The 22018-nt window shown below is 43.4% G+C and overlaps 1 protein-coding gene across 5 annotated transcripts in view; it reads right to left on the bottom strand.

The window, feature by feature from the left end:
- The window catches only part of LOC112102487 (KAT8 regulatory NSL complex subunit 1-like), a 126531-nt gene that overhangs the window by 21376 nt on the left and 83137 nt on the right, over window positions 1-22018 (bottom strand). For 4 of the 5 annotated variants that reach the window (XM_026652073.1, XM_024193819.2, XM_024193817.3 and 1 more), the window contains 4 exons: window positions 12357-12558; window positions 10774-10939; window positions 4579-4740; window positions 2439-2614 (listed from right to left, as the gene is read on the bottom strand). In XM_026652073.1, the coding sequence (XP_026507858.1) occupies window positions 2439-2614; window positions 4579-4740; window positions 10774-10939; window positions 12357-12558 (706 nt within the window). The remainder of the gene's footprint in view (window positions 1-2438; window positions 2615-4578; window positions 4741-10773; window positions 10940-12356; window positions 12559-22018) is intronic. The other variant, XM_024193818.3, reaches the window with a different exon arrangement.

Genomic DNA, 22018 nt, shown 5'->3' with positions numbered 1-22018 from the left:
AAGTATTATTACTCAATTATTCTCAGCAAGTCTCCTCCCCCCCACTGGAATTTGAGCTTGAGCCCTGAGAAACGAAGATTTCCCTCTACTTGTAAAACAGGGTTTTGGAAGTCTCCATACTCAGAGTGGAACAAACGGCCTCTCAGTTCTAGGTGAAGAGCTCAAACCCAGACTGCGGGTATAGCTACGGTGCAAAAAAACCCCAACAGCCTCAAGTCTCAGAGCCCGGGTCAACTGAGTCGGACTTGTGGGGGCTCATGCTACACGGCTAAATGTAGTAGTGTAGATGTTCCCAACTGGGCTGGTGCTCAGACTCGAAGCTCTCCCCTTTCACTAGGTTTCAAAGTCTGAGCTCCAGCCTGAGTGGGAACATCTACACTGCTATTTTTAGCCCTGAAGTGCAAGCCCGAGTCAGTTGATTTGAACTCTAAGACTTACTACTGCAGGGGTGGTTTTTTGTTTTTGCAATGTAGGCACACTAAGTCAGTAGCAGCCAAAAGTTAGGTGCTCGGGATGTCACAGTGATGAGCACAGTGTAAAAAACTTGAAACACAGATGGGAAGACTTGTCCATAACATCCTTTAGAATTTGGTCCAGGAAGCTTCTGAGATTGTTTCACTCCAGAGCAGGCAAGGCTAACAGCCCCAACTTCCAACTCTACCCCTAGACAACTGCAGCGGGGCATTCCCAATGGAGTCACCTATAGAAGGTGGTGCCAGAAAGATGGTCAGCTTCTGGTAATGGGACTCCAAGCAAGTGAGCTGACAATGTCAGTAGACTCTGTGAGGGAGTCCTCAAATAATCGTCTACAAATATTTTGGATATAGCAGTGAAACATGAGATGGATCTGGAGCAGACAACGCAGGGTGGAGATGGGCCAGCCCTGCTGAAGCTATCTGGGCAACACGAAAGCAGTTCAGCTTTGGGATTGCTCCATCTGCTTCTATCAGTCAAGCCTGAAACAGCTCCCCATTGGTCAAAAATAGAGTGTGTGGGGGGGGGAGGGGGAGAGAGCAATACATGTAATAATTGCTACTTCAAAGTCTCCCTCCAACCCAGCAGTCTCCCCATATCCACAGAGGCCTGGATAGGAGCCAGCCAATGCTTATCCTATATGGGCTTATACAAATGACTACTGTGAGATGTAGCATTCCCCCCTCCCTGCCTCTCCAAAACAGTAAGCAAATACTAAAAACAATTTCCTGTTGATATTTTTGCTTTGTTCAGAGAAGTCCAGAACAATTCCCTTCTCTCCCACTTAATTTGTAATTAAAACAAAGTTGAGTCACAGAGCTCACACAAGGATTTGTTTATGCACAGGACTTGCAGAATCATAGAAATGTAGGGCTGGAAGGGACCTCAAAAAGTCATCAAGTCCAGTCCGCTGCACTGTGGCAGGAACAACTAAACCTAGACCATCTCTGACTGGTGTTCGGTCAACCTTTTATTAAAAACCTTCAATTGTGGGGATTCCACAATGTCCCTTAGAAGCCTATTCCAAACCCTTATAGTTAGAAAGTTTCTCCTCCTATCTAACCTAAATCTCCCTTGTTGCAGATTACACCCATGACTTCTTGTCGTACTTTTAGTGGGTATGGAGAACAATTGATCCAAGTCCTCTTTATAGCAGCTTTTAATATATTTCAGGACTGTTACCAGGTCCCGCCTTAGTTTTCTTTCCTCAAGACTAAACGTGCCCAGATTTTTTAACCTTTCCTCATAGGTCAGGTTTTCTAAACCTTTTATCATTTTTTGTTGCTCTCCTCTGGTCTCTCTCCAATTTGTCCATATATTTCCTAAAGTGTGGTGCCCAGAATTGGACACAGTACTCCAGCTGAGGCCTCACCAGTGCTGAATAAAGCAGGACAATTACCTCCTGTATCTTACATACAAGACTCCTGTTAATACACCCCAGAATCATATTTGCTTTTTTTCCCACAGCTGCAGCATCACATTGTTGACTCACATTCAATTTTTGATCCACTATAATGCCCAGATACTTTTCAGCAGTACCACCACCTACCTAGCCAGTTATTCCCCATGTTGTAGTTGTGCATTCAGTTTTTCCTTCCTAAGTGAAGTACTTTGCACTTGTCTTTATTGATGGTGTATGCTTAGTAACAAATTTATAGACCACATATGCTGGCCCTGGTGGTAGCAGAGCAGGCACCCTGGCCACTTTGGGTCCTGGCTAAGACAACTGAAGCAAGTAGTTGCTACTGTCTGTTTAATATCAAGATCTTTTTAATAAAGGCATTTCCAGACTGTCCCTGCAGCCTACTGGCAGGGAAGGACTCCCCTCCCATAGCTTTGGCATAGGGTGTCCACTATGAGTCTAGCATCTGTTGGCAATGTCCAGCAATACAGATGTTCCCCAGCTGCATTAAAAACTGCTCCCTTTTTTAGGTTTGTTTGACACAGATTATGTTCTGACTCACCGTTGTTGAATTAGCAGTGGAAGGGGACTGGCTGGAAGATGGGGCTGGAGGAGTTTCTAGATACAAAGATGGTAGGTGGTGCATCAAAGGACTATGTTTATGTGTCTGAGAACCAGAAACGAGCAAGCTGTGATTGTCTGTTCCTTTAAGCTGCCTCTCCACCTTAAACAATGAACCTGTTAATAAAGCACATGAACGGAGAACCCAAGTAAAGCCAGAGTAATTTGTTCATAAGTCATTGCTGCTCCTATCTGTCAGTCCACCAGAACCCAGCTGGGGAATGCAGTCTGTATTGTGGAAGGAATGCTAAAATCAAAGAAATGGGGAAAAATCTACAAGTCAGAAATCCAAGTGAAACCATCAGCACTGCATAGAATTGAACATATCACCTGTGAAATTCATCTTTGCTGGGTGTTTGCAATGAATATAACTATCAAAAACAGTAGACTCCCCTCCAGTATGTCCAAAAAGTGGCCACCAAGAATTTTCCTCATATGTTGAACTGATCACATTAGCCCCATCTTTGAATTACTCCCTTTTGTGTATCACATTAATTTAAAAAACACTATCGACCACTACAATTAAGCCCCATAACACTACTCTGAGGAGGGGAAGTGATATATAAAGATCTTTTCACCCACCACTAAAATGCAGCAGCTGATCAAATTATCTCAACCACAGTACACAGTTTTAGGACAGGAAGTGAAGAATGCCACCATAGTCAACTGAAACGGCACAGAAAGGCTGATGTGTCCTCTCAAACATGAATCAAAGGAAGTGAATTATTATCAGAGAAAACACTGAATATGCACTGCTGGCAGCAGTAGCATTTGCTACATAAGAGAAAGGCTCTCTTTGACACCACTGGAGAGAAGCCAAGATTAATCCCTGAGCAGAAGGGACCTAAAACAGAATACTACAGCAGCTATTCTAAAGCTCATAGTAAAGCCATGGAAACTGACACAGGATGCAAGACTGATGGAGTTTATATTTAAGTGTAATAGTTTGCCTTCTTTAATAGGTTCCTTACACCTGGAAAGGAGAGTTATTTCAGTGCTAACAGCCTGACCATTCTCTACTCAATGCCTCTTGAACCAACTATTGGATGGATGACATCTACAGTCTTTGCAAGTAACCTCCTCTCTCAAAGAGAAACAAACAGACTGAAAACAATGGGTTGGGTAATTAACTATTGTTAAGCCAATGTGTATAGTGCTTTCCTTTTCATACAGCTGAAGGCACAAAGCTGAATGCACATGGGATGTGCACCAAATGCCAACCACCACACTGCCTGGATCTATATTTTCAGCATAAAGTTCTTTTCTTTAAATGTTCTCTGGTTTGTTCATGATAATTCGGATCAACAACTGCAAAACAAATAAGTACGTCAGAGTCAGCAGCTGTGGGCTCCATTATAAGAACTCCATGGACATGTCTGCCTTGCAGGCTGCACACTACGCTTGTTATTTTCTGCAAGTACGGGGTATAAGAAAATATATTCTTTAAAAAAAAAAAAAAAAATCAGAACACCCACCGTGGTACATTAAACAAGACAGGATGCTATAACTGGAGTTTAATTCTTTCTAACATGGAATTAGTTTTTAGTCTTGGGTGTTTCTGTCAGCTTTCCTAAGAGCTTAACTTCTATGGATAGTTTTAATATCATGCACTTTAATGGGCTAAAATAAACAGGAACCTAGAAAAACAGAAAAGAGTACAAGAGAAGACAGTGAAGAGCAACAGTGGCAGCTCTGAACACAACTGAAACAGAAATATTTGGCAGGAATTTGCCAGGCACTCTTGGCAGGTGGATACACACGTGCTTTGCTTTAACACACACAAGGATCAAAATATTTCTCTTCTTTGACTTGCTTGTTAGTTCATTCCCAATCATGCTGTCTGGGTTTCTGCAGTAGCCATTTATTTGGTCATCTAACCAAAAGCAGGCTTTCCATTGAGGTGGTGAGAACTTCTGCAATTTGCAAGATGCCAAAGCCAATCACCACCTTACATTTATGTACTGATTTTATTGCTACTTTCTATAGAAATGACAGGAACTGTAGGCTACAATGTAGGGTTGCACTTTGGTCACCTGTTAAAACCTACATGTAAGTTTACACCCCATCTCAGCTGAACTTACTGGATGCAGAGAGAGGTGATAGGCCTAGCTTTGGGAAAACGTTGGTTAGATCTTGTGGCTTCTTTCCAAAATGGGACATCTTCAGAGCCTTGAGCTTATGGCTCAATCTATGCTGCCTGTCATCTCTTAGTAAGGTTTCAAAGTGCAAGTGAAGAGGCTTGTCTGAAAATAAAAACAACAGGTTATTCTAATATACACGAATCCTCTCTCCCCACATACAAACACCAGTGTTGTACAGACATAATTTGTAATTAGCACCTGCCAGTACTGTTAAATTCTATACATAGGAAAGTCACACATGTAGCTAAGCAGTTACAAATCATGCCCCTTTTTAATCTTACGCCCTTTGTCACGGATGATGCGATACAGAAAGTTCAGCATGAGTGGCCCCAAAATAAAAGCCTTCCTTCAACAAAGCAGCTGGTCAGGACAATCATGGAATTTGGCATCTTGCCTCAGTGCATTACCTCTCCCACTCTCACACTATGCTGGCCTAAGCCATTTCCAACTACACTATCATTCTTGACACTGGCCTGTCATTGCCTGAAAAGCTTTAGCAAAAGCTTCTCATATTTCATCTCCTATTGTCTCTCTGTTCTTACTGTAAAAAGCAAGTATGACGAGGTACAACAGAAATTAACATCAAACACGTCTGAAATAGATGCTTTCACCCTTGCACATTGGGGAAAGTGTACCCTTCCAGTTGCTTACCCTGCCTTTAAGCCCTGTGACAAATATCTTGTCCTTGCAGTTGCCAAAACCTCTTGCAAAGAAAGAACAATTACTTACTCTACAGTAACTGTGGTTCTTCGAGATGTCCACCAGAAGTGGAATACATGTGGATAACACGTGTGCCTCATATGAGATAGATTCTTTTGGAGTTTGCTGGGGCCACACCTGTGCCCTAGATACCCTCTCACTCTCCACAGCCAAGGGCATAAAGGAATGAGAGCGGTCACAATCACCCTTCAGTTGCTTTCTAAATCAGAATCTAGGTGGTACAAGACTCCACAGTAGTGGTGAAGAAGGGCAGGGAAGGTTGTGGAATACGTGTGAACAATGCATCTCGGAGAACCGCAGTTATTGTTAACTAAGTAACCATTCTTTTGTGATTGTCCATGTGTATTCATCTGGTAACACACAAGTCGTGATCGTCTGTCCAGGAGGTGGGTGCTCAGAGTCTGCTAAAGTGGGTGTCTGATCTGGAGCTCTCCAACAAGCAGTGCTGGAGTTCAGTGCACACCTTCACCCAGCTGGGTGGGCTACAAATCTGAGATTGGAATGCCCCTTAGAAGAGAAATTGCAGAGGATGCTTGAGCTCTGGTGGAATGGGTCATAATCTGTGAAAGTGGGTTCAAGCGAGCTATTGCGCAGGATGCCCTGATATAGTCAGAAAGCCACAAAGATAATCTTTCAATCATGCTGATGCTTCATCCTGTCAGAAAAGGCCAGGAACAATCTCTGAGAACTCCTGAATGATCTTGTCCTAGTTACAGTAGAAAAGAATTCTGAGCACATATAAGGAAGGCTACGATTTTGTCACGGATGTCGTGGAAGTCATGGAATCTGTGACTTCCAAAGTCATCTGTGACTTCAGCCCCAGTGGCTGGGTCCCGCCACCTCCTGCAGCAGCAGGGAGCTGAGAGATACCCCCGTTGCCTGAAGCAGCTGGCCCCCAAACTCCCTGCCGCCGCGGGCATCAGGGGTACCCCACAGCTCCCTGCCGCCGCAGGCAGGGGGGGCCCCCTGCAGCCCCCGGCCACCACAGGGAGGCAGGGGGACCCCCCAACAGCTCCCCTCCATCGTGGGGGGGCTGGGGGACCCTGGAGCTCTGAGCCCCCAGTGGTGGTGTGGGCCCCAGAGCTCCCAGCCACAGCTGTCCAGTCCCTTCCCATTTTATCATGGATATTTTTAGTAGAAGTCAGGGACAGGTCACGGGCTTCCGTGAGTTTTTCTTTATTGCCTGTGACCCGTCCGTGACTCTTACTAAAAATATCCATGACAAAATCTTAGCCTTACATATAAGGTGTGAAGTTTGGCTTCCCCTTGACTATTACAAGGCTTGGAAAAAATTGGCAGGTGGATCACTTAATTCAGGTGAAGGACCGAGACAGCCTTGGACAGAAACTTTGGATGTCACCTTGTCCTTATCGCATAATGTATATGCCATGGCGGCCTGGATTTCCCTTATTCTCTAGGCTGCGATTCTAACCATCAAGGTGGTTTTCATAGACAAGTGATATAAAGAAAAGGTTGCTAGATGTTCAAAGGGGGGACCCCCATTAACCATGCTCCATGTAAAGCTAGTCGAGATCAGTGTAAATTTGGCAAACCATTCTATAGGTCCAGGAGGTCACATGTCTTAAGAGCATGAGATATGCTGACTGATGTTGCCAGGTAAGCCTAGCATTGATTGAGGTTCAGCATGGGGAGGAATCTGTCCTGTGGCAAGTAGGATTTTACCACTGATGGGGCATTATTTGACTCCATGAACTATGTTTTGAGTGAGGTAGGAATGGATTTCTCCCTTTTGACTCGAGACCTAAGGGGGCAAAGAGTTGCAGTGTTACTTGAATGGAACTGCTCACTTGTTGAGGAGATCATCTTCTGGTAACCAGGTGTCAAGGTCTCTGTAGATTTGCACTCCTTGTATCCTTAGATAGGCTGCCATAACTGTGAGGCACTTGGTCAATACTCTGGGAGCTGCGGAGAGGCCAAAGGAAAGCACCCTGTATTGATAATGCAACTTTCCCACAAAGAACGTGAGGTATTTCCTGAGGATCCGGTTGAATAGCTGTATGGAAATAGATATCCTGTAAACAGAGCCAAAAGCCAGTCCTGAGGATCTAGGGTAGGAACTAAGGAAACTAGGGTTAACATCCTGAACTTGATGTGACAGATAAATGTATTGAGTTGTTGGAGATCTAGGATTGAGCACCAACCTCCATTCTTCACTGGGATTAGGAAACAAAGTGAATAAATCTCTGCCCTGGAATTCTACAGGCTCTCCTTCCATTGCTCAGAGCTATAGAAAATTTTATTCCGTTTAACAGTATCTCATGAGGGGGTCCCTGAAGAGGGACAGGGAAATGGGGCAGGGAGAGACTGAAACTGTATAGCATACCCCATGTCCACAATTTCTAGGATCTACTGGTTTCTAGGTTCCAGGCCTCCCAAAAGCAAAACAAATGGTTCCCAATAGGGTGGGGGACGGATGGGACAAATGGAATACAAATCCTGTGGTTCTATGTGGCTCTGTAATTGAGTTTACAAAGCCCGTACTAAACATAGACAGAGGGGAGAGGAGAGTCTTCCATGCTTACAGGCAACCAGGCTGACCACACCCCAGCACAGCTGCTGGACCTGCCAATCATGGAGGCATACCCACAGCTGAGACCAATAAGGAAAACAAGCCTAGGTATAAAGGAAGGAACAGCGAGAGATGGGGAGGCAGAAAGGCCTGGGACAGCTGGCAGGAGGTTGATGCAGAGTGTATGGCAGGGGAGTAAGGAGCAGAGCATCTCCATCTCTGGATCTTCTGTCTTTTCCTTGGGGGCTTTGTTTATCTCAGCTGGCGTGGGGAGTTTAGACATCTGTTCTTGGTGCTTCGGTGCCAAAACATCGGTATAGTGAGTGGCATGAGCAGGCTCTTCAAGCTGTACCAAGTTTGTTCAGTGACCTGTCTGGGCCAAGCTGTCAGCAGGACCCAATCCAGACCTTGAACTGCCTCCTGGTTTGGGTCAGCAAGGGAAATCTGTGTCTCCAATCACTCAGAGCAGTGCTCCTTGCTCCCTCTTTCCTCAGAAAATTGTGTTGAGGAGGGTTTGGAGGCTCTCACAGACTCTGTAGTCAACAAGTAGAACTTTCTCGAAGCTCTGGGTGGGCCCATGGGTTACTGGCCTGGTCATTTTCTTCACCTCAGGTTTGGAGTATGCCTTCATGGACATCTTCAGGAGAAACACTTTTAGGTGGGATTCCCTTGCTTTTGGTGTCCTCTTTGAAAAAGAGCAACATGTGGTGCATTTTTCTGGAATATGCACTTCAGTGAGGTGGAAGTCTTTTTCAGTGTCTGTCACCATATGGATAGCCGCCTTACAGATGGACAGGTTTTAAATCCTGGAAATTTGATTCTGCCATGTCCAGGGCACCCAGTGTTGGGAGCACCCCCAAAGTTAAAGACCTTCTTTTTTTTTCTTTTTGGCCAGAGGGCTTAAACTATGTTACTTTAACTATATTAAGGAACACTAAACTAAAAACTAGAGCAGCGGTTCTAAAACTGTGGGTCGGGACCCCAAAGTGGGTCATGACCCCAGGGCTGGCTTAGACTTGCTGGTGCCCAGGGCTGAAGCCCTTTGGCTTCAGCTTTGACCTCCCCGCCCCCGCCTGGAGCGGAGGAGCTTCAGCTTCCCCTCCCCACCCTGGGGCAGTGGGGCTCAGGCAAGCTCAGGCTTCTGTCCCCCTTCCTGGGGTCATGTAGTCATTTTTGTTGTCAGAAGGGGGTCGCGGTGCAATGAAGTTTGCGAACCCCTGAACTAGAGCAAAAGAATCACACAGTGCCCAGAGATGCAGACACTGCCAGGGATTCTGTCTCTGCCTCAGATGGAACTGAAGGATCGTTGTGGCTGCCCTAACCTTTATGCCCTCGGCTACCAGGAGCAACAGAGCATTCAGGACACAGGGGCAGCCCAAACACACACAGAATCCAGTCTCAGGCACAAGGGCACCAGAACAGAATATATGTGGACAATCACTTGAAGAATAATTCTACCTAAATTTCCTTCAAAACAGAGTGTCTTGTTTTCCCTTCCGGGCTGTAAGAGTCCCCTCTTCCCAGTTTTTCCTTCACAGGCATCAGTCCTTATATAACCACTTGTGTGGTGAAACCTACTCAAGTCTCCCTTCCAAGAGCCCAGTCCTGACCTAACTTTGAATACACCCAGTTTCCAGATGTCCACTGTCCCAAAAGTTAAATTTTAACAATAGTAAATATACTAGAGAAAGTCTAATAGGGTACGTGAAATCAAACAATTCCTGAATCGCCAACAGAATTTAGCTGACTGTCACTGGCTGGCACCAAACCAATCACATACCAAATAATGAGAATTCAGAGGTGAGGCCTCATCTATGATAACCCTCAGGGGGAATCTTTTCATCAACACTGGAAAAATAGATTTTCTCTTCAAATACATTTTGGGGAGAGTGCTGCCTAAAAACCAGCATTGAAATGAGTTTTAGGGCTAGTCTACACTGGCAGCGCTTTAACATGGCTTGTGTAGTCACGGCAGAGCGCTGGGAGAGAGCTATCCCAGCGCTCTAAAAAACCCACCTCCACGAGAGGCATAGCTACCAGAGGTGGGAGCACGGCTCCCAGAGCTGGTGCACTGTTTACACTGGCGCTTTACAGCGCTGAAACTTGCTGCGCTCAGGGGGGTGTTTTTTCACACCCTTGAGCAAGAAAGTTGCGGTGCTGTAAATTGCCAATGTAGACAAGCCCTTAGTCATTTTTTAGTAGGTTTCCTGTTGTTAATAATCCCTCCTACCATTTGTTTCCTTCCACATTGTTCTCTTTTGTGCATGTATGCTAATTAGTTTAGTGTTACTCTAAAGGGGGTGAGACTGTCCCCTGCTGGTTTGCTGTTGCAGCCAATGGAGAAAGGGGCTCTTTATGAGGGTTAGACTTTTAGAACTTACTTATTTTTTAAATACAAAAATAGCAGCAGACTTTACTAACAAACACAAGAAAAAAAGATTAGGTTAAGATTTGGTCTGGCTTTCCAAGTTCCCCTTTTAAAGATCCTATTCCTTCCCTGGAAAGAATCTGGGAGTTTTTCCATGGAAAATGAAGCAGTAACAAAAAGATTTTTCTTTCCAGGAGGGACACTCAAGAGAGGGCGGCAGTGGCACTGTCAAGAGCTCATCTATTTAAACATTAGACAGAGTAAAAATAGCAGTACCCTTCTATTCAGAGCATGGGACCTGTAGTCTCCATGGGCTGTATCTCTGTATTAAAAATAAGGGGAATTAGGGTCACACTGCAGAACTTTGTGGGTAGCCTCCGATGATTCCTTGCATATATACTACCCTAAAATTCAGTTTAGTGTATTTTAAACGTTCTTGCCTGTAAGTGGAAGGAGGAGCAGGACACCTGCAGAATAAGGTCCTTTATTTTATACTAAGAACATGTAATCTACTCACCAGGAGAGAACGACAGTATGGGATGGAAGCCAGAATCCAGCAGTGCTATACGCTCTTCTAAGGACATAGTGTCTGGGTCTATGGCCTGAATAGAGGTTTTACAACCACAGAGGATACAAGTGCTGGGCCATTCACAGCTACACTTCATGGTGAGAGGTTTCTGCGGCTAGTAGAAGGGAAAATAAAAAAATCAGCCATCTAAAAAGGGAAAAATCACCAGTGTTTTCTTAAATTTAAGAAGGGATGCTGATGTTCAGATCCAGTGTTTCCAGGGTCTGATTTCTACAAACTATGTTTCATGCCCTAACCAAAAAAAAAACAACCAACCCAACACTTTCAAAAAGGAAATATTTAGATCAGTTTTGAAAGATAGACATAACAATGGTCTTGTGAAATGGATCATCTCCAGTGAACCAACAAAAGAGTAAACCAAACACAGACACACAGGTCCCAGTGCCCACTCAGCAGCAGTAACAGCATGTATGCAGGGCACAGCAAGGAATACAATCACCTCTTTGCTCCGGGATTCCACCTCTAATCCTTTGAAAAAATCATTTTCGCTAGTACAAGACTGGAATTCTCCTTGTGGCTGAACATAAAATTGAATTACTATGGTATCTGGTAATTATACTTAGGCCTATAATACTAACATATGGTGCTACTTTAAAGGGACAATTCAAAGTTAAAACTTCTTTGACATTTCCAAGTGAGTATAGCTTGTTTCTTGTATCATAGAATTTTCTTCCATTGACAGTATTTGATGTACTTGATGCCTCTTCCTCTGATAATATGTTGTGCTCTGCAAGCTCAGTCAATCAAAAGAGGGAGCATTAACAACTTTTTGCCCATAGCTGCCTTTCTTATTGCGCTGGTAACCAAGATTGAGCCACGTTGGCTTTGTGCTAACAAATGCCAAGGACAAAGACTAGAAGGAAAATAAATTTAATTTTCATGCTTCAAGATTATTCCAAGAAACAGAAATTAACAAGTTACATACAGAGAAAGAGGCAATAAGACCATCAAATCAGTCTCATCAATGTGAGAAAACTAGATATTTTCAAGAAATATCTTATACTGAGCTGGAAACATCAAAATAAAGAATAAGATGTTTGTAATGTAAACACTCTAAGCTAAAGGTAAGTGGTGGGAAATAGAAATTACGTTAGTGCAGAAACTAAAACCATAGTTAGGCTGTCACCGCTCGCAAAGGCGTGGTCTGAGCACATGACTGGGATTCAGGTACTCTGGCTCTAATCCCAGCTCTTGACAGTTTCCCTGTGACCTTGGGCAAATCAATTTCTATGCCTTGGTTTCTCCATTTGTAAAATCATAGAATCATAGTAGATTGGGGTTGGAAGAGACCTCAAGAGGTCATCTAGTCCAACCCCCTGCTCAAAGCAGGACCAACACCAACTAAATCAACAAAATGAGAATATCTGCTCTCAGAGGTATGTTTATAATGCAGTTGGAGATCCTGGGAGTGAAAGGGGTACTCCATTGTGTTTATACTTAATAAAAAAAAATGCAGGATAGATTGTATTTTAGCAGACATGTGGCTAAACTCACTGAAAGTTTGCACCTACCTTCTTGCTAAGGAGAGAGACAGTGTTAGCTCGGACCAGCTTGCGTTTCTTGTATCTGCAAATGGGGCGGATTCTAGCTGCAACACAGCTGTTGTCTGGTACAGAGGGTACAGTAGCCAGGCTATCCAGTCGTTTCTGTTTGAGAATTTCTTCAGCTTCCAAACTGGCCAGAGAAATGTTGTTGGAGCGGCTTGTGTGCAAACTGCAACCAAATAAATAAATAAATAAGACAGTGAGCCTCACTCAGAACAAGAGAGGCAAAAGCTAATACTGCACTGTGATGGCTGTGCTGACCGATCACCTCCAGGTATTTTCTTAGGCAGCTAATGATTTTTATTAGTTTGGGTTTTTACTACAGCTGTGCTCCTTGTTAACTTAGGTTCTAATAATTCTTTAGGGGGGAAAACATGCTCATCTGCTTATACATCTAGTTGGAAATAAATACTGAAGGTCATAAAATCATAGAAATGTAGGGCTGGAAGGGACCGCGAGAAATCATCAAGTCCAGCCCCCTGTGCTGTGACAGGACCAAGTAAATCTAGACCATCCCTGACAAGCCTATGTCCAACTTGTTTTTAAATGCTTCCAGTGATGGGGACTCCATGACCTCCCATGGAAGCCTATTCCAGAGCTTAACTACCTTTATAGTTAGGAAGTTTTTCCTGATAGCTAACCTAAATCTACCTTGCTGCAGATTAAGCCCATTACTTCTTGTCCTACCTGCAGTGGACATGGAGAACAACTGATCACCGTCCACTTTGTAAAAGTCCTTAGTATATTGGAAGACTTATCAGGTTGCCCCTCAGTCTTCTTTTCTCAAAACTAAACATGCCCAGTTTTTCCAACCCTTCCTCACAGGTCAGGTTTTCTAAACCTTTTATCATTTTTGTTGCTCTGCACTCTTTCCAATTTGTCCACACCCTTTGTAACCGTAGTGCCCAAAATTGGACACAATACTCCAGCTGGGGTCTCACCAGTGCCAAGTGTAGCAGAACAATTAGAATCATAGAACTGGAAGGGACCTCAAGAGGTCATCTAGTCCAGTCCTCTGCACTCAAGGCAGGATTAAATATTATCTAGACCATCCCTGACAGGTGTTTGTCCAACCTGCTCTTAAAAATCCCCAATGATGGAGATTCCACAACCTCCCTGGGCAATTTATTCCAGTGCTTAACCACCCTGACAGCTAGGAGGTTTTTCTTGATGTCCAACCTAAACCGCCCTTGCTGCAATTTAATCCCATTGCTTCTTGTCCTAGCCTCAGAGGTTAAGAAGAATTTTTCTCCCTCTTCCTTGTAACAACCTTTTATGTACTTGAAAACTGTTATGTCCCTTTTCAGTCTTCTCGTCTCAAGACTAAACAAACCCAATTTTTTCAGTCTTCCCTCATAGGTCATGTTTTCTAGACCGTTAATCATTTTTGTTGCTTTTCTTTGGACTTTCTCCAATTTGGCCACATCTTTCCTGAAATGTGATGCCCAGGACTGGACCCAGTACTCCATTTGAGGCCTAATCAGCGTGGAGTAGAGCGGAAGAATTACTTCTTGTGTCTTGGTTACAATACTCCTGCTAAATACATCCCAGAATGATGTTTGCTTTTTTTGCAAGTGTTACACTGTTGACTCATATTTAGCTTGTGATCCACAATTACCTCCCATGTCTTACATACACCCTGCCTGTCCGTGCTCTGGCACTTGTTCAAGTTTTCCATAGAAATCAGCTTGAAAAGTGTGATCCCACATCACTCTGAGGGCACACTTTGAGGAGGGGGATATCAGGGACAATGTGTCTTGAACTCTGGGCCACAGGTTCTCTTAGGAGCCAGTAAATTCCAACCTGCCAACCAGTGACCTTAATAGTTATATTTGTATCAACTGCTAAAATTTGCAATTTTCATGTCTAAGGCAGTTGAGGTTTCTATTATTAATGGCATGCATCTCCCCCTTTAACAGAGTGGGCTTTTACAGTCAGTGGTTCCATTTGTTCTCAGATAATAAATCTAAAGACAGGAGTTAGTGAGGGGCTGTTTTATCTCTATTTCTTTTGTAAATAGAAGACCAGAGAAAAATGGGAAGAATTTTCCTTTTCTGTTCTCCCTAGGAACTGTACAGCTGTGTTTCAACATGTATCTAGCAACCTGGCACTTTAAAGTGCCCTCTCCCCCGAAAAGTGACTCTGTAAAAATGGCATCTTCTTACTTAAAAGGCCTGCTCCCTCTTTGCTCACTTGGACGAACATAAGCTTTTTATCAGTACTTACTTCTGTTAGCCCTGTAGGACCCATGTAGCTATGGAAGCTAGATTCTTTTCTGGCTTGCATATTATCGGAAGAGGTGTTAAAAGCACCATGTCTAGAATCTTTACTATTGATGTGTGATTCAGAAAGAATCCAGTTAGATTTTTAGACTTCATGTTGAGATCACAGACTGGCTGTTAGAAACAACATCACTGAGACACAAACATGGATCCCCATTATGCTATTTTTACAGAGTAATTTTTTCAGAACTGCACTATACATGTTTTCAACAAATAAAAGCTGCAACTTTACAAATGAAAACTTGATCTTCCTAGGCCTACATCCAGTCATTTTAGGTTTCACAATTATCAGACACATACTAATTATATTTGCCAGACAGCAGGATGCACTTAAAGCCTTTACTTTGCTCAACTGCTTTATTTAATTGTCCTGTACATTCCAGGAAGTTGGGCAACCTCCCTTTCACTCCAACGGTTAAATAGTAATTTGACTGTGAGAAAAGGTTCCAGGGAGTATTAGAAATCTAATACTAATGCTCCATCAATATTAAGAGAACTATGTCGACTACAAACAGGCCATCCTATGCTCATCCACTATTCATCACGACTATACAGCAGTCTTTTTTCTGACATAGCCCTGTGTCAGCTGTTGCTGGCTTATGCACCCCTACCATGCTACATAGCTGTGTGTGTACCCATACATTCTGGGAACATCTGAGCAGCCATCCCATGCTGACTGAGGGAGTGGATTGTGGGTTTTTTCCCCTTCGTGCAATGCACTTTGGAATGTCTTCCCATATCCGGGAGAGAGGAGAATTGACTGCCTAGGTTATGCAAACAGTCCTATCTACACTACAGAACGCCATTCACCTACAGATGTTACAGACTGACTCACTATCAAAGCCAGAACACAATATAGCCACTAATTTAGGAACATGTTAACAATGTTATGTGAAGGGACTGTATTTAAATGAACTCTTATAGAGGCTGGTCACAAACTCAAACTCCATTGTGACAACAGGATCCAAGTCCTTCTGTGACCTGATGATTCTTTCACTTTGTACCGCTTTGCAACTTTGTCCCCACTCACAGCTCTGCTACGCTGCAACAGACCTTTTTGTCTGTTGGACTGGACCCCCTCCAGAGCATGGCAACTGTTGCTCAGCCAGCAAGATAGATTGTTGAATAGGAGGTTCACCTTACTTTCTGAAGGTAAGCATGCTGCCTCACAATTCTTCCATGTCCCCACCAACCCAGGGAGAGGGGAAAAAAAGACTAGAACATCACAAAGTGAACCTAAATCTGCACTGTAGCAATGCATAGCGCTACTACGCTAATTTTCCTTTCCAAAGAAATTGCTTACTCATGATTATCCTTTTACGTCTCTGCCCTGCTTTAAACATATACAACAAGAATGACCTTTATAAGTTATCTTATTAGTAGCACAGTATTCCACATCAACTGAACAGACTGTGTTAAAACAATACCATTTTATCTTGCAACTTCACAATGAACTGTCTATTGCCATAAAAGCAATCTTACATTCTTGCTGTAACTTTTGAAGTTGGGAATCCAAACTGATTTTCTTAGGAAATGAGCCAGGGATAAACATATAAGAGAAATTATGATTGATATATATTTAGCTGATCAGATAATACTGCCAGCAACAGTGGCACTTGTGAACCTCAATTCACATAACTCCTTTAAACTTATGTTCAACTGTTCCAACTCTTGCACACTTATTAATTTCTCCAGCTCAACAATAGCTCAGATTTTGGCCCTGAAAGTCCTTTTTATATGACATTTTATCATGGGATCTCAAAACACTTCAGCTAAAAACACACCTTAGAGGATTCATATTACTCCTATTTTACAGAGGAAGCAAAATACGTTAAATAACTGGATTAGAGTCAAGGCAAGGGAGACAAGGCTGTTTTGGAAAAGCTAAATGAATTCTTTGCGTCGGTCTTTACTGCAGAGGATGTGAGGGAGATTTCCACACCTGAGCCATTCTTTTTCGGTGACAAATCTAAAGAACTGTCCCAGACTGAGGTGCCAATAGAGCAGGTTTTGGAACAAATTGATACATTAAACAGTAATGAATCACCAGGACCAGATGGTATTCACTGAAGAGTTAACTGTGGTATGTAACCTACTGCTTAAATCAGCCTTGTAACAGGTGACTGGAGGATAGCTAATGTGACACCAATTTTTAATAAAAGGCTCTAGAGGTGATCCTGGCAGTTACAGGTGGATAAGCCTAACATCAGTCCCAAGCAAACTGGTGGCAACAATAGTAAAGAATAGAATTATCAGAGACAGATGAACACGATATGTTGGGGAAGAGTCAACATGGTTTTTATAAAGGGCTATCATTCCTCACTAATCTATTACAATTCTTTGAGGGTATCTACAAACATGTGGCCAAAGTGATCCAGTGGATCACTTTCAGAAACCCTTTGACAAGGTCCCTCACCAAAGGTTGTTACGCAGAGTAAGGAGTCATGGGATAAGAGTGAATGTCCTCTCATGGATCAGTAACTAGTTAAACAGAAAACAAAGGGTAGGAATAAACGGTCAGTTTTCACAATGAAGAATGTTAAATATCAGGGTCCCCAAGGATCTGTTGGGACCAGTTCTTTTCAACATGTTCACAAATTATCTGGAAAAAGGGGCAAACACTGGAGATGACAAAGTTTGCAGATGATGGAGAATTACTCAGATTAGTTAAGACCAAAGCAGACCATGAAGAGTTACAAAGGGATCTCACAAAACTAGTGGCAGGAAAATGGCAGATGAAATTCAAGGCTGATAAAAACAAAGTAATGCACATAGGAAAACATAATCCCAACTATACAAACAAAGTGATGAGGTCTAAATTAGCTATTACCACTTAAGAAAGAGATCTTGTGGACAGTTCTCTGAAAACATCTGCTCAATGTGCAGCGGCAGTCAAAAAAGCGAACTATGTTAGGAACCACTAGGAAAGGGACAGATAAGATGACAGAAAATATCATAATGCCACTATATAAATCAAAGGAACACCCACACCTTGAATACTGCATGAAGTTCTGGTCACCACATCTCAAAAAAGATATATTAGAATTGGAAAAAGTACAGAGAAGGGTAAACAAAAATGATTAGAAGTATGGAAGAGATTAAAATAATTTGGATTATTCAGCTTGGAAAAGAAGACTGAGGGGGATATGACAGAGGTCTATCAAATCATGAATGGTGTGGAAAAAGTGTTAATTACTTCTTCACAACACACACAAGTCAGGGGTCACCTGATGAAATTAACAGGTTTAAAACTAACCTAAGGAAGTATTTCTTCACACAAGGCATAATCAACCTGTGGAACTCATTGCCCGAGAATGTTGTGAAGGCCAAAAGTATAAACTGGGTTAAAAAAAGAATTAGGGCTAGTCTACACTGGCAATGTTAAAGCGCTGCTGCCAGGGCCGGCTCCAGGCACCAGCGCAGCAAGCTGGTGCTTGGGGCGGCCCATGGAAGGGGGCGGCACGACTGGGTCTTCGGCTGCAATTTGGTGGCGGGTCCCTCAGTCCCTCTCGGAGGGAAGGACCAGCCGCTGAATTGCCGCCGAAGAATGAAGCGGCGTGGTAGAGCAGCCGCCGAAGTGCCGCCGATCGCGGCTTCCCCCGCCGCTTGGGGTGGCAAAAAAGCTGGAGCCGTCCCTGGCTGCTGCGGCAGCACTTTAACGTGGCTTGTGTAGTCATGGCAGAGCGCTGGGAGAGGGCTCTCCCAGTGCTCTCAAAAAACCACCTCCATGAGGGGTGCGGCTCCCAGCGCTGGTGCACAGTCTGCACTGGCACTTTACAGCGAGAAAGTTGCAGCGCTGTAAAGTGCCAGTGTAGACAAGCCCTTAGATAAGTTCATGGAGGATAGGTCCATCCATGGGTATTAGCCAAGATGGTTATGGATGCATCCTCATGCGCTGGGTGTCCTTAAACCTCTGACTGCAAGAAGCTAAGACTGGATGACAGGGGATAGATCACCCAATAAATTGCCCTGTTCTGTTCACTCCCTCTGAAGCATCTGGCATCGGCCCCTGCTGGAAGACGGGATACTGGGCTAGATGGCCCATTGGTCTGACCCAGTATGGCCATTTTTATGTTCATATACGAGGAATCCTGAGACTCTCATTACCCTTTTGACCACTGGATCACACTTTCTTCCTCAGAACACTAACTGCATTTGAATACATATGACTGCTTGGAAAATCCACACTTTAAATCTTTACATATATAAAACATTAAAAACAAGTTCCCTGAAAAAAAGCACAGGCATAAAAGTCTAACAAAGTCATTACAATATTAACAGGTTTTTTATATGTAGTTGTTTGGGGGTGGTAAAAGGTAAGCTAGCACTCAGCTGAGTGATTACACGAGAAAACCCAGGCAATTCCCCTCTCTTTTCCATAAAAAAATAACTGCATTTTTCAGTGACTAAACTATTTATCAAAAAAAAACAAAAACAAAAAAATCACCCTCTCTATATGTAGTGCATAAAGCATAGCCTTTTCACCTCCAACTCACCAGTTTGTTAGAGTTTACATTTCAAAGAGAAGGATTTAGATACTGTTAGCCCAGATTCTAGTTCATATTTTGTTGCCTTAGACAATGCAAGGTCAACTGTCTCGAAAAGACTCTGAGTAAATGTGGAGACTCAATTTCCTTTCAGTACTATGCATGTGCTTTCCTGCAAGACATAGGGAAGGTTATTAGCAGGTCATTGGGGAAAGTTCACAAAGCGGTTAGAATGTGCTTATTGACCTAAAACTACAGTAACTCCTCACTTAAGTCGTCCGGGTTAATGTTATGTTGCTGATCAATTAGGGAACATGCTCGTTTAAAGTTGTGCAATGCTCCCTTCTAACGTCGTTTGGCAGTCGCCTGCTTTGTCCACTGCTTGCAGGAAGAGCAGCCCGTTGCAGCTAGCTGGTGGGGGCTTGGAACCAGGGTGGACCGGCAGCCCCCATATCAGCTTCCCGCTCCAAGTTCCCTGTGCAGCAGCTGCCCAGCAGGCTAGCAATTGCAGCTGTCCCTCCCCCCACTGCCATGTGCTGCTCCTGCCCTCTGCCTTGGAGCTGCTCCCCAAGACTCCTGCTTGCTGTGTGGGGGGAAAGGAGGGAAGAGGGGGGCTAATGTCAGGGTGTCCCCCTCCCTCCTGCACCCCGCTTACCCCATTTTCCATAGAGCAGGGGGGACACATGACAGGGTTCAGGACAGAGGGAGCTTGCTGGTGGCAGCAGCTGCGGTCTCAGCACGCTGATCTAGTTAACAAGGCAGTGTACTTAAAGGGAAATGCACGTATCTCCCTCCATTCCTGCTGCCTTGTAAAGTGAGAGAGTTAACCCTTGAGGGCTCAGCCAATTGCTAGTTCATCATTTAGCAGTAAGGGAAATATCCCATCCTCTGACTCCTCCACCTCAACCCAGCTTCACAATCATCATCACTGTGTACCAATATTAAATTGTTTGTTTAAAACTTATAGTGTGTGTGTGTGGTCTTTTGTCCGGTGAAAAAAATTTCCCTGGAACCTAACCCCCCATTTACATTAATTCTTATGGGGAAATTGGATCAGTTTAACATCGTTTCACTTAAAGTCGCATTTTTCAGGAACATAACTACAACAATCTGATTAGTTTTGGCTGTGAAAATGTTTTTCAGGGCCAGCTGTGGGGGGGATGGGGGGGAGAGAAAGAGAGAGAGAGAGACTGACTGACTATAGCCCAGAAGTTAGGGTACTTACCTGGTATGTTTGAATTTCCACTCTGGAGAAGTGATCAGAATTCAAAACTTTCCCCTCCTAACCCATAGGCTATTTTGGGGTGGGCTGCTCTCAATCTCTCCTCCTGAAGTTGTTTCACGTTGTATAAATACTTAAATACTCACTGGGCAAGAAAGAGAAAATGACTCTACAGCCTAGTGATTACGGCACGCAGCTGGGGGGTATTAGATGTGGATTCAAATCTTCTGTCTTTCTGATACAAAATGGAACAGCTTCAACAGGAGAGACAGAGCAGAATAGTTTATAGCCTGGTGGTTAGGGGTCTCGTATGGCAGACACCTGAATTCAAGTCTCTGCTTCAATTAATATTTTTAGTATATACACAAAGTGGAACAGAGCTTCAACAGGAGAGATTGAGAGCAACCCACCCCAGAATAGCCTGTAGGTGATGTTGGTTACCTGGGAGGGGAGAGATTTGAGTTCAAGTCCCTGCTCCAGAATGGGGATTCAAACCTGGTTCTTCCACATCCCAAGAAAGTGCCCTAACCACGGGGCTAAAGGTTACACAAGGGGGATGTAATGGAGAATGGAAGTAGCAGAGATTAGGAGCAAAGAATGAGTGCTAACTGACCATGTTAAACTTCAGATAATGGTGGGCTGTCCAAGATAAAACATTAAAGACAGTGAGAGATGCAAGACTAAAGCTATGGATGGTCATGGACTGCTATTCATATGCAAGTTGCAAAGTATAGTTGTCAAACTTAGAACTGCCTAAAATTTAAGAGACTAGGTGTGTGAGGTAATATCTTTTAGGGGACCAACTTCTGTTGCTAACGGAGACAAGCTTTCAAGCTCCACAGATCCTGAAGAAGAGCTCTGTGGAGCTCAAAAGTTTGTCTCTGTCACCAACAGAAGTTGGGAGTCACTAATAGATGTTCTCACCCATCTTGTGTCTCTCATATCCTGGGACCAAGACGGCTACAATAATAATGTAACCACAAAGTAAAATTCAAAACACTTTCAAAATAAACCAGGTAAGGTGGATAATTTTGCAGATATCTCATCTGTTGGTGATATGCATTTATATTGCTCATATATACAAATCTGAATGTTTATCTGTACGTGTCAGTCATGACTGTAAGGTTAAGTCTAGACTTCCCTTCTTAACGTGCTAACTTTCAATTGAAGTATCCAATTTTTTTGCAAATTGGTGTATTTAAAATAGGTATGAGGTTATTTTTCTGAGAACTTAAAGTTCAGATTTAAAATGGTTATATGCTACTTAATAAAAAATTACTTGCATCTTAAATGTTTCTTCAGCCCACTTGTTCCCAACAGCAATATTAACTTTTGTATTCATCTTTTCCTGCAAGGGGAAGGAAAAAGAACTAATAAAGTGAGAGGGTAGGCATGATTTATATTGATGCCTATAAATTTAATGGACATATTAACTTTGATAAAGCAAAGAAACTGTACTAGGAATTTAAGTAGCTAGAAATGCTTAGTACCGAAAGAAGGAAAGATCAAGAGCCGGAGTTGGTAGTAATGCATTTTAGGGGAAGTGTGTGTGTGTGTGTGTGTGTGTGTGTGTGTGTGTGTGTGTGTGTGGGTGTGTGTGTGTGTGTGTGTGTGTGTGTGTGTGTGTGTGTGTGTGTG

This window comes from Terrapene carolina, unplaced genomic scaffold, assembly GCF_002925995.2.
Source record: "Terrapene carolina triunguis isolate 2854851 unplaced genomic scaffold, T_m_triunguis-2.0 Scaffold111, whole genome shotgun sequence".
Taxonomy (NCBI): Eukaryota; Metazoa; Chordata; order Testudines; family Emydidae; genus Terrapene; species Terrapene triunguis.
Note: the sequence above shows the minus strand (reverse complement) of the source record. Positions and strands in the feature narration are given on the sequence as shown.